The sequence below is a fragment of the Sprattus sprattus genome, assembly GCF_963457725.1.
Source record: "Sprattus sprattus genome assembly, chromosome: 4".
Lineage (NCBI taxonomy): Eukaryota > Metazoa > Chordata > Actinopteri > Clupeiformes > Clupeidae > Sprattus > Sprattus sprattus.
The window spans coordinates 18,369,946-18,382,384 of record NC_137923.1 but is presented as its reverse complement, the minus strand read 5'-3'; the positions used below and the strand labels follow the sequence as shown (position 1 = coordinate 18,382,384).

Sequence of the window (12,439 nt, the reverse complement as noted above, 5' to 3'; positions counted from 1 at the left end):
ATGTCTACTTATGAATCATTATTTGATCTCAGACAGGTCAGTGCACTGATTTCTGTCACTCACTGTCTGTGTAGTGTGTTCTGGCTCAGCTTCTCAGAGAAATGTGGTCAGCAGGCAGGACTCGATTTTCCCTTTTTCAGAGATTCTAACAAACCCAAACTCATGATATTGTGGCGAGCTGGGCTTCTCAGAAGTCATGACAACAGCGTAGCTTGATTTGGCAGCAAGCCCTTTATTATGACACGTACAGCAACAGGAACAAACTCACACTCAATGGCACGACAACACAGCAGGGAATATCTAACAATGACAATCAAGCGACAGACTCGACACAAGGATCAGATGATAAACAATCACACACGCTTCGGCCAGACACAAAAAGGAAACACAACTGAATTATCTTGGGACAGAACAGTAATTACCAGGGTTACACAGCACCTCCCTAAGTAGTTAGCTGTCCCCAGCAGCCCATGTTTCCTTGACAGGCTGAGGTCGCCATGCTCGCTCTGAAGGGAGCCGGACCAATGGAGCTCTAGTGTCAGAGAGGTGAAAGCCCTCCGGCTGGCGTCTGGCAGTGGGGGTGTGGAGGAACCTCTAGTGGTCAGCAGTGAGGACTCTGTGGTTGGTGGCGACGACATGGGGGCCCCACTAAACGAGTGGTCAGACAAGCGACAGAGTAGAAAGGCAACTAGCTGCCATTCAATTTAAGACAGTTGTTGATTTACTGCAATAAGAGCCAATGGGCTGTTGTATCGCCAACTAGTTGGCGCAGGCAAAATGTGCGAGAGGTCTATTTTAGGCAAATACTGAGCGACTCAACACGGCGACTACCAATGGCAGTGAAGGCAGCGTGACAAACATGTGGTGTGTGGTGCACCCAGGCAGATGTGTTCCTGGAGTTGCTCTGGCTGGAGCCCCTGCACAAAGGCTTGGAGAGCGAGCTCCTTCTGCATCATAGCGTCGAAGGTTGGGTGCCCACGTGTGCAGGTGAAGGTCAATGGCATAGGCACCCAGACTCTCTCTCTCCTACATCGACTGACCAGTGTGTCCCTAGCGTCATCAGTATATAAAGGTCGGCCAAACAGGCGCTATATTGCTTACTCACTGGCTGGCCTGTTGAAGCGCTGCTCCTGCTGTAGGTCTGGCGAGCCTGGCTTCTCAGAAGCAATGACACTTCACTTGGTTTGAAAGAAAACCCTTTATTATTACACATACACAAAGGAACTAATATGGGATGACAGGAGTGCAGGGCGTACTTCACAATGATGATCACATTGATCATTGTACACTTAAATAAATGCATAAATAAATCAAATAATCTATTCAAAGGACCGCCTCTATCTGGACACATACAAAAGGTGACATCCCCAGATGATACTTGTTTGGAAAGATCCCAAGCCTCTTGGGTCACTGGGGTAAAAGGGATTAAGAAAGGGACAAACTTGCATCATGTGGAATGTGAACTGATAATACATTTTAGTATCGTCTATATCAACTCTAATCTGGATGATCTCAATTTTTGGTGCAAAGAAAACACAGCCCCATTTCAAGGATGACTAATGCCATAAAAACTACTTGTTTCATCCTAGATACCCCATTCCCATAATTCATTTTACATGAGCTTTCCTCTTAGTCATTAACTTACTTATGTATGCAACCACAACCCTGTCAACAGGATAAGAATCTCGCCGAAATATTTTGTGCAGTATCTCGTCGAGCAGCCACAGTGAGCCAACTGAAGCAGAAATGTTCCAGCCAAATCTCCTTACATGGTCTGTGGCCTTGTGCTTCTTGGCTGGGGTGTGTGAGATGGCTGTAATCTGACGTCTCACCAGAACACGTCTTTTAGATAACTCTTGTTTACAGACGCCAATGACAACCACACCTCATTCAAGGGCGGATTGTTAATGAAACTTGGCATTTGTATTTCCTGACAAAAACAAGAGAAACAATTACACTTCCAAAACCGTATCTGATAGCCTACACTCAGGAGGTAAATTGGACAAGAGGTAGCCTAACTGATGAGTGTGACAGTAAACTGGCTCAATATTTGGCAGAGCTGCCTACCGCTGCATGCTTAGCCAGGTGTTTGAATATGGCTGACGTCTCTTCATCTTTACCCATGATTCCTTTCCCAGAAGCATCATCAGATCCTCCCTTGGCACTGCCTCTCCAGTACTTCAGTCTTTACTCCCGTAACTGATGAAGTTGCAGAGTGCTGCAGAGCTAACTGAAGCTTCAGGAAAACTGCACATCATAATTATGTACACACTGCCATCAAGTGGCTGGATGTGTTAGTGCATTACATCTCTTAGAATTTCAAAGGGCAGTAGAATGGTCAAGTTTTTCTCCAGCAGGTTGTAAAAAGCAAAGTAGGATAAATACTGCTTATTTAAATACTCACATATGTAATGATGTTTAAAAATAAAACCAACCAGACAGACATGTTTTCTTCCATAGCACTTATTTTAATTCAGACACAGTGATGGAATCCCCCAATCTGAACGAAAGCCCACAGGAAGTGAGTCAGTAATTGCAGACTGTGTGAGGTCTTTAGTTCATTCCCTGCTGCCTCTACTGAGGGTAAGAGCTATCAGAGAGCAAGTTTGCCTCCTCCTCAGTCTGAAAAAGACATTTCCTCCAATTCAAAACTGACATTGTAACACAAACACACAAACCACGTGTGCACTCACCAAGATGAACTCTTCTTTACTTTAGATAATTATGATGTTGACAGATTACAAGAAATACCACATCATTTCGTATGCTTGCAATGGGACTTTTGGACAAGTTATATTTTCAAATCCATGAGCCACATATTCAAAATCATACAGAGATTTTCTACAATGCCAGTACAATACAACAGCATTTAACTGAATCAGCCAAGGCAAACAACCATTCATCATCCCAACAATACCCATCCACACACCCACACAGGTGTAGAGTCTCAGTTATGTGTAAAAAAGACTTCCTAGGCCTAAAAAACACAACTGGACTTGACAGTAGAGCTTACGGTGGCATCAGGGCAGAGCTTCTGGCAGAACTGCTTCACACTGCTTCGCTGGGATAGAATCATCTTCTGCTTCCTGAGAGTGAGGCAGGGAAGGAGACATACAGAGGGTAAGCCAGGGTATGGAGTCAGCACCACACACATCCAGCTGTATGTGTTGCATGTTTGTGTGGTCATCAATTCATGGCACACATATATCAGAAAAAAAGGGACGTTAAAAATAGACTTTAATACAGAGATGATGAAAATAAATGGGAACGTTTATTTTCTGACACCGGCAATACTATCAATCTATACTACACCCTACTGTTTGCCATTTCATGTTTTCTGTGCTGCGGTGCAGCCATACTTGAGTAGGATGCGGCGATGCTCGGCCTTGCTGCGCTGTAGAGCGGCCATGTCTTGGTCACACTGCGCCCTCATGGCCCTCAGGTTGTGCCAGCGCGCGGCTGAGCGCTCACGGCACTGGCGCAGAAGCTGCCGGTATGTCACTGCATCCTCCGTGAGCACCCACAGTCAAGGTCGTATACCGTAACACAACTCCACACGTTTTAACAGCCCTAACACCTATGTGTGGTCATAATGTATACAACCATATCCATATGCAGAGACATATTGAGGGGCTTAATGTTTTTTTTTGAGCCAGCAGGAAAGCCAAGCATTCTCTTGTTTTTAATTGTCTGAGCAATTTAACAGATATCTAATCATTTGAATGTTGAAAATGTCTTGTACTATAGTGCACATATCTTAAACTAAGTTGCAAATTAGTTCATTTCCAGACCGTGTGGGTTTCAGCCATGTTTTAAAATATCTAAACTTCACTTTATTAAAATACCTAAGCCCATATTGTGGTTGTAAAAGACCATAATACATCTCTCACTGCAGTAGAGGTGAGGGGAATGCACACTGGACTCTAAACACAGCTACTTATGAAGGATATGGAGGCAGAGTGTGGATCTGAGTCCTCCGCACCAGGATGTCATGTCCCACCTTGGGCTCCATCTTGAGTTTCTCCATGTAATACTGCACCAGCGGACTGTTCCCCCACAAGTTAAACACACAGCGGTGGAACTCCAGCTCGTACCAGCCAGTCTGGGACTGATGGAGGGGGAGAGGGCGGGAAAACAAACTGCTCAACAGAGACAAAGTAGGAGAGAAAGTGTGTGTGTGTGTGTGTGTGTGCGTTCGTGAGAGACAGACAGGGAGAGATAGAGAGTGTGTGTATGGATATGAGACAGACATACAGCGAGAGAAAGTGTGTGTGCGCGTGTGTGTGTGTGTGTTTGAGAGAATGCACTGATAGCATGCCAGTCATCAACACTTCAGCACAATAACTTTAAGCTCCAAAGTCCCCAGTATGAGGCAGTGTGAGGGAGTTATTGCTGGGTCAGACCTCCTTTGTCGATTTCCGATTCCTGTGGTCAGTGGCTGCCTTCTGGTCAGAGCCTTTTATGTCTTCTAAGCCTGTGCTCTTTACTGCAACAGACAAGAGTGTGTAATGAATTACTGGGTGTATCAACACACACACACACAAACACACAGTCAGGAGACCTAGTAATAGCCGGTCTTGAACCCAGGTCATTGAGCTACTACGCTGATGTTAGTGAACGCACTTGCAGAGAATTCCCCCAGGAGCCAGAAAAGTTTTATTTTATTCATAATTTATTTTTAAATCAGACAAACAAGTCAAGAAAAAGTCCAAATCCAAAATCCAATCCAAACTAGGAAAGGAAACAAGGCAGGGAACTTGGCATGCAAGTACAATACCGGGCAGAAGCTGGAACTTGAATACACAGATCCAAACAAAGCACAAGTGACATAAATCAAACATCATCTGGACAAACTGGATGCTGAAATGAATAGAGACTGAGGACATCTACAGGTTAGGAGGGAAAAAATCCTCAGTCTATGACACACACACATGCTGCCGAGGAACATTAATGGAAGAATAACTGCCTGCCGATTTTTAAGTTTAAGTTGAATCTTTGAGAACTGCTTTTCAAAAATTCTGGAATGAGATGAACATTGACTTGTTTCTCTGGAATGTATATTTTTTACTCTCTGGCCTATGAGGACTAGTGCACTGATAGATAGATTAGCCAGGCTAACCTTCTTTCTCTGACGGATTGTTGATAGTCTGCTCCTTGGCGTTGGAAAAGGACCCTTCAAAACTGGTGTGACTGGGTTCAGCTACTGGGCTCTGGATAATGGTAAATGGAGGATAGGTGAGTTCTGGAAAATGCCAAACTCCCTCTCCCATACGCACATTTAGTTTAACACCAAATCAAACCTCTATCTTGAACTTGTACCTTGTTGAACATAATATTCACATTACCAGAGCTCTACCAGAGATCCTAAAGATCTAAATCTGGTAAAGATCTAGATTTGTAATCAATGCTTGATATTGAGAGCCATGTTTAGCTTTATATCATTATGTCATATTATACTCTGAAATGACAGATTGCTTATGTGTAAAGAGGCCACTGGTACATGTCTTCAGCAGTGGCGGCTCCTGAAAAAATTCTCAGGGGTGCAATTTTTTTGATAATGATTAAGGCGACCCATTCAGTAGGTACATTAAGTTAGCCGATTTACTCATACAGCAATACCTTTTTGTCCACTATTGGCAGCAACCAACAGTAATACTTCCCCCCTTTCAACATAGCTAGAGTAAAAAGTTACAGGTGGAACGCTTTGGAAAAAAAGTTACATTCAGGAGCCTTCATAAGCAAACATGATGAGCTCCACATTAAATGATTCCACTTTTTCATTATCCCCGAAAGGGCGAGGCCATTTGAAGCACGACTTTTGCCTTGACTGCCTGGCTGTTACCTGATTGGACAATGACATTCAAAGGCATATCAGACGGTCTAGTGGTAGACTCCGTCCGAAAAAAAAAAAATATGAAATTTACATTTACATCTGGTCGTTTAGCAGACCCTTCAATTCAAAGCGATTTACAAGGAAATTTAATTTATACATCAGGATTTTTCCTTTTCCCAAAGGCAGTGCGTCGCCCCAATCGCCCTTATGGACGAGCCGCCCCTGGTCCTCAGTCCTGTTTACACTCCTCTGTGCAGAACTAACCATCGGCCTCCAGGTAGCTGTCAGAGTGGACGGAGGGCAGTCACGCTGGGTGGACGCACAGGCACCAGGTAACATGCATTCCAGCAGGGACAAACAAGACTCTGCAAATATACATGCAGAATATATACACAAACACAACTGAGAAAAAAGCACTAAATTACTTACCGACACAACCAATCTAGAAGACACACACACAACAGACACACACACACGGACACAGACAAACTCTCATACACACACAAACAAGGAAGCCGAGTGGTAAGAGGATTTGGAGTTCCACCTCCCCTGGGACTAATTTTGCATCCTTGAGAAACATATTCATTACAAATAGGAGTCAGGCATGAATACTCCACACAATTGCAGAGGCATATGCAACACAGCTACTAAGCGGAGGAAATATAATAAGCATCCGCAAAGCAACACGCAGCATTGAGCCTTAACAGCTCAGGGAAGATTATCAGGGTTGGAAGTAACCACTCACCTGTTTCCTTTTTCTCGTTCTCCGCAGCGAACTCAGCGCTGCTGGCCTCGTCTGGCTCCAGGGCCTCAATATTCCACTTTCTGAAGACATTAGGAGCAGGACAAACCCCTAGGGAGTGAGAGAGGGAAGGGGTAGGAAGGCTCATTTACATCGAAGACACACTGACCTACATTGCCGACTGCGAGGGCTCTAATTATGTCGTATGTCATTGAACACAGATGGATATGTTACAGAACCACACAAGCAAATACACAGAGATAGGGGGGTTCACAGGCCCTTTGTTTTGATTTGGGTTTGGAACCATGCTGGTGGGGGGACCTAAGGATCGTCAGTTTCCAAAAAAGGGTTTCAATTTCACCTCCTGTCCACTGGTAGGCGGTAGAGCACAGCGTTTGGGGGAATGTGCCGCTGCGGATGGTGCTGCAGGACTGGGGGAAGCAGCAGCAGAAGGCGCTGTACAGAGTTTGGCTCAGGGTGTGGGGGAACTCCTACACAAAGGGAAGTTTTTGGTTAGGGTATGCAAAAAGTTACACAGAATGTGTGTGTGTGTGTGTGTGTGTGTGTGTGCGTGTGTGTGTGTGTGTGTGTGCGTGTGTGTGTGCGTGTGCGTGTGCGTGTGCGTGTGTGTGTGTGTGTGTGTGTGAGAGTGTGTGAGTGTGTGTGTGATGAAATCAACTTACCCGAAGAAAAACATTGCCAATGCGTGTTGACTGATTGTGGGTCAGGATTCTGATGTAATTCTCTGCAATTCGAGAAAATAAGTTGTCTTGTACATGTCCATCTGGCTGAAGGATAAACACACACACACACACACACACACACACACACACACACACACACAAAAAGAGAGAAAGAGAGAGCTGGAGAGCTGTGTTATCTATTATGCCAGAGTGGCACCGTATATTTTACACTGTCATCTTCAATAGTAAAAAGACGCTTGACGTACATGTTTCAATTCAAAAGGTGCAACTGGCAGCCTTAAATGCAAGTTAAAAAGTTTTCAGTTTTCAGACTCTTCTGACCAATTGTCAGCAATATAAAGATGTGATCTATGCTAATAGTTATTTGGGAAGAACAGCTACAGTGTGCTTTCAGTGCTATTTTTTAGATGTGCAATTTGTTGCCTTTCATGTGAACGATCTGTTGCTTTGAGGGAATTAGACAAACATGCAATTGAAATAAGTGACTCACCTGAAAGTTCTGAAGAAACAGCCACCAAAACACATCAGTGACAAAGTGCTCCATCAGGCCAGAGGACAGTATACTTTGAAAAGCAGCTTTATATCTGGGCTGTGAGGATAAAAAGAACTACATCTACCATCTTCCACACAAGGCCAGTAAGTGGATAAGCATTTAAATCAATATGACAACATGATGAACATGATGAAGGTTGAAAATGCTAATGGAAGATGGCACCTTGTGGCTGAGACGGTGTTGTGCCCGCACCACGTGAGCAACGACAGTGGAAAAAGATATGTGGTGGGGGAGTGGTGTCAGGCCATCTTCACTGAACCCTGGGAACTGGTACAGCTCCACCAGCTTGGGCATACCCCCTTCATGCTGATATACCACATAAGGGAGATATGATGAACATTGAGAAGTGTGGTATGGATAGTTACAGTAATCCTCTGTGTGGTGGGCTAGTTAATACAGTTCATAATAAAGTCACACAGCCAAACTTGGGATTGTTTCATGATTGGAATTTCCCTGCATTAGGGAATATGTGCAGTTTATTACTGAGTACTGCAACCATATACAAGTGCATCTAAAAAAATGAATATCGTGGAAAAGATCATTTTTCCCCCGCCATTTATTTCAAAAAGTGACACCTTATTATATTCTAGGATCATAACACATAAAGTGGCATGTTTCAAGCCATTTTTGATTTAATCTTGATGAGTTCGGCTTACAGCTCATGGAAATAAAAATCCAGTATCTCAAAATGTTAGAATAAAAAATGTCGTGTCAAGTCAGCAGTCTTCCCCATGATTGTGGCTGTGTGTACTGAACCAACAGATATGCTTCCTGAGCTGACAACTGAAGAAAAATACATCTCATTGTGTTTCTCGGATATGTAAGATAACAGGTCAACAAACTTTCAGGCATTACTTCCAACACAATTTCCAGATACTTCACTCTGTCCTGAACAGCTTAGGTATAGTGTGGTAATATACAGAAAAACAAATAAACACAGAAATCCCTCTAACCTCTATAACCTGCTATTCTATGATACCGTAACTGGGTATTTCTTTGCCCACGCTCTAAATCCCTTCTCGTCTTAATCCACCTCCAAACTGTTGCGTCACCTCTCACCTTATCGGTCGATACGTTGCTCCTGCTCTGGCTTGACTGAGGAGGCGGAGGGGACACCTGCTGAGAGCTATGGCGGGCACATCTCGACAACTTATCCTGCCTGTCTGAGAAAACAAAACAACGAAAGAGAGAAAGAGGGAAAGGAAGGGAGGGAGGGAGGGAGGGAGAGAGAGAAAGTGAGATGCACTACTCCCGCTGTGTCTAAAAGGCTAAGTCCCAAACTAGCCATCTGAGGTCCTGATCCGCTGAAGGTAAATGTAGGCCTCAAACACAACCTGCTACTGCTCTCTTCTCACCTTGAGGTGTGAAGATGAGCTGGCTGGCCTCTTTTGACTCTTTGTGTTTAGGGCCCTTGAACCATGAAAAACATGTTAATATTATAAGCATGTGATAACAACAACAACAATAATCATCATAATAATTGCATCAGTAAAATGGCATAAGATAAGGGCGAGGACAAGTGCACCTACACATACATGGAGTTCCTATATGTTATACACTACAGAGAACAAAGCAATTTTGACTACTACACAGTTGTACGGATGCTGTGGATATTTCAAAGGCAGTGATGATGATTCTATCAATATCATGGGGAATACTGAAGCTTCTTTTTAAATCAGTAGCCTACTGAATTTAAAAAGCTATGCAAACAAGATAAGACACGGAGATGATGCTTTGGGGCTGTCATGTTTACATTTAAAAATGATGATGATTCATGTTATGCGTGAAGCAAGGAGAAAGAAAGACAGAAAGAGAGAGGGAGAGAGGCATGGCATGGATGTATTATCTCATGAGAGTGAGGCTTTGTTCCTCCCTGTGAATGTTTCAAGAGCAGCCAAATCTGTCTAAAGATGGTGCTGACTGACATGACAAGTCAGAGTCTATGATAGACTTAAAGTCTGGAAAAGAAAACTAGAAGGTTATTTTATATCGTATTTAACAGTTTTTTTGTTTTATTCTACGAGTCTCTTTGAAAGATTGCTCACCCGTGTATCTGTATATCCCATCTTTGGCAGGAGGGGGAGTGAAGAGATGCGGTCACTGAGTTCACTTATAGACCCTATTAGACATGCTGTCACACAACAGTTAAGGACATACACTTAAGGAACATAAGGATTAGCGATCTATGAGCTATTTGTTTATATTGTTGAGTCTGTCAAATCGGTTAAATGTTTCACCAAAACAGGCGTAGCCTAAGTGGTCTATGGTGAAGGGTATATCAAAAGACAAAAGAAAATATGATATGCCTCAGAGAGGACAACTTAACTTTAAGGAAAGATACACACTGGTTCCAGCATATTTTGCCGTTTCCGCTGTGCTGAGACATTCTCGCTTACGTCTTCCTGATGCACCACCATAGGCGCACACACAGCGTTGATCTCCGCCATCTCACCTCAGCGCTGACTCCTACCAATTTCAGGCTAAATCTTTCATATACTGTTCTGCATTACGGTGACGTAGAAAGTCCTGGAAGTAGCTGATATCAACGTTATTAACCCGTTGGTCAAAATAATAAAATGGCAAAGACAATTAAGTTGTAACGGACAGATACATATTTTAAAAGGGCATTTTTAGTATTTTTGCAAAGCATCTCCCTGTATCTTTGCTACAACTTAAATCATTCGGTCAAGAAGATTCGGAACAAGTGCTCTGTCTGTTGTTTGCTTGGAGTCCCATAACCCGTTACTAAGGAAACAGTGACGCCAGTCAGTCAACAAAGACATAAATAATATATAGTAATAGTAGTCAAAATGGCTTTGTTCTCTGGTTTGTAGTGTGTAATATATGAACTCCATAGTCGAGCAGATCGTATGTGTGTGTGTGTGTATATATATATATCCTTACCTGATTGGAGGGTTGTCTGCATGCAGGTTCACAGTCAGCTACCACTGTTGCAAGATAATAAACCCCATGAGCCAAATTCAGATTAAGTCTCATTAACCCCCCCCCCCCCCCTCCCCCCCCCCCCCCCCCCCCCCCCCCGCTTGATCTTCTGGATTCTGAAAAGATTTACAATTTCACAAGCAGCAGTTGCTGTGGTTACTAAAACTCTGGAGATGACTTTAGGCATCTCAGACACACGGCACAGGCAGGTTGGCTGAACGTCTGTGGTGGAGTCTGCTAGTAATTGGCAGACAGAATAATTGGTTTGTCTGTGACTGAAGCAGTGAATTCTCCCTCCCTCTTGTCTTGTGTGTCCTGACTCTTCCATATGATTCAAGACTATTATCAAACACAGTCATGATGATTTTGTGTGTGTGTGTGTGTGTGTGTAATGTGATGCGTTTGTGTGTTTGATGTTATGTACTTCTCTCTGTGTGTGTGTGTGTGTGTGTGTGTGTGTGTGTGTGTGTGTGTGTGTGTGTGTGTGTGTGTGTGTGTGTGTGTGTGTGTGTGTGAGAGACAGAGAGAGAGACAGAGAGAGAAAAAGAGAGAGAGCAAAAGAGAGAAGAAGAGAGGTGTCTAAATGTCGTGGATTGCCACCCAACAAACAGAATCTGAGCAACAGGCTAAGCTTACCCTGCCAAGCTCCTATACTTGGCCCTTACATTCTCTAATGAACCGTTTTTCTTTTCTGAATATATACAGCCCCCTCAGAGGCATTGAAAAGGCCCACCACCCCTTCACCCACCCCGTTGGTTCCCCTACCCTGGTGTCAGTAATCAGCTACCTGTCAACAGATCATGGATCACTGGCTCCTCAGAACAACTGTTTTGTGAGGAAGGAGGAACTTTACCCCCGAACCCTCTCCTCTCTCTTTCCACCCTCTCCTCCTTGCCCCCCACCCACCACTTGCTCCCAGACAGGCCATCCATCACTCCTTCAACAAGCGCGGGAGCCAGGGAATATGGCACAAATTAAAAATCATTGACTTGGAAATTGGCAAGTAATAGGATCCGCAACTGAGGCTAGGTGAGAAAGCTGGTTGCGGGGATACTAACAGCCCTTCACAACAATATCAGATTTTTTCTTCTGTAAACAGCATCCTTTCCAATTTGGGGGTGAGAATCTCCCTATGAGTCTCATCCCCCCCACTGCTCATCGCCATCCCAGCCAGTGATGACATGTTCAGATCAATCATTTCATCTTTGTGGTATTCGCTGCTGAATGCATCTGTGGTATTGGTCCACTTGTGGAATGCTGGCATTTGAAGAGATGAAATTTGCCACTTTCCTTGCTTTCCACATACTACAAGTAGTCATTAAAGACATTAAAGCATTTAAACGTGCTGTGATATTGCATGAGTGGTCAGATGTTCCAAAAGCAGTCTACTTTAAATTCATAACATTGATCCAATTATTTAAATTTCCATTGGAATGTTTCCAGGCTACATTAAACACGCCGAAAAAGGGGTTGGCAACACCAGACTAATCCACTGGAGTTTGAGGTGATTTGTTGTCACACACGAATGGCAACCGATTTATTATAGCACGTCTATAGTCGAGCAGATCGGTCTAAGACTGATGGGGGTATGATTTACCTTAAGTCTAGGCCTTTGGGAAAACACACAAAGACCTTGACATTTGCAGTAGGATTTTTTTTGTGCT

The 12,439-nt window shown here is 43.7% G+C and overlaps 1 protein-coding gene across 1 annotated transcript; it reads right to left on the bottom strand.

Moving 5' to 3' along the window:
- Positions 1 to 2,574: 2,574 nt before the first annotated feature.
- On the bottom strand, positions 2,575 to 10,279 carry LOC308364061 (protein FAM227A-like; the record flags this gene model as incomplete). Its single annotated transcript, XM_080837027.1, is given in 16 exon segments — positions 2,575 to 2,622; positions 3,014 to 3,086; positions 3,360 to 3,501; position 3,938; positions 3,941 to 4,108; positions 4,404 to 4,486; positions 5,120 to 5,210; positions 6,098 to 6,198; positions 6,579 to 6,686; positions 6,937 to 7,066; positions 7,259 to 7,363; positions 7,770 to 7,868; positions 7,995 to 8,138; positions 8,892 to 8,981; positions 9,878 to 9,963; positions 10,174 to 10,279. Coding segments are annotated over 16 exon segments (1,575 nt in total).
- Between the last annotated feature and the right edge of the window lie 2,160 nt (positions 10,280 to 12,439).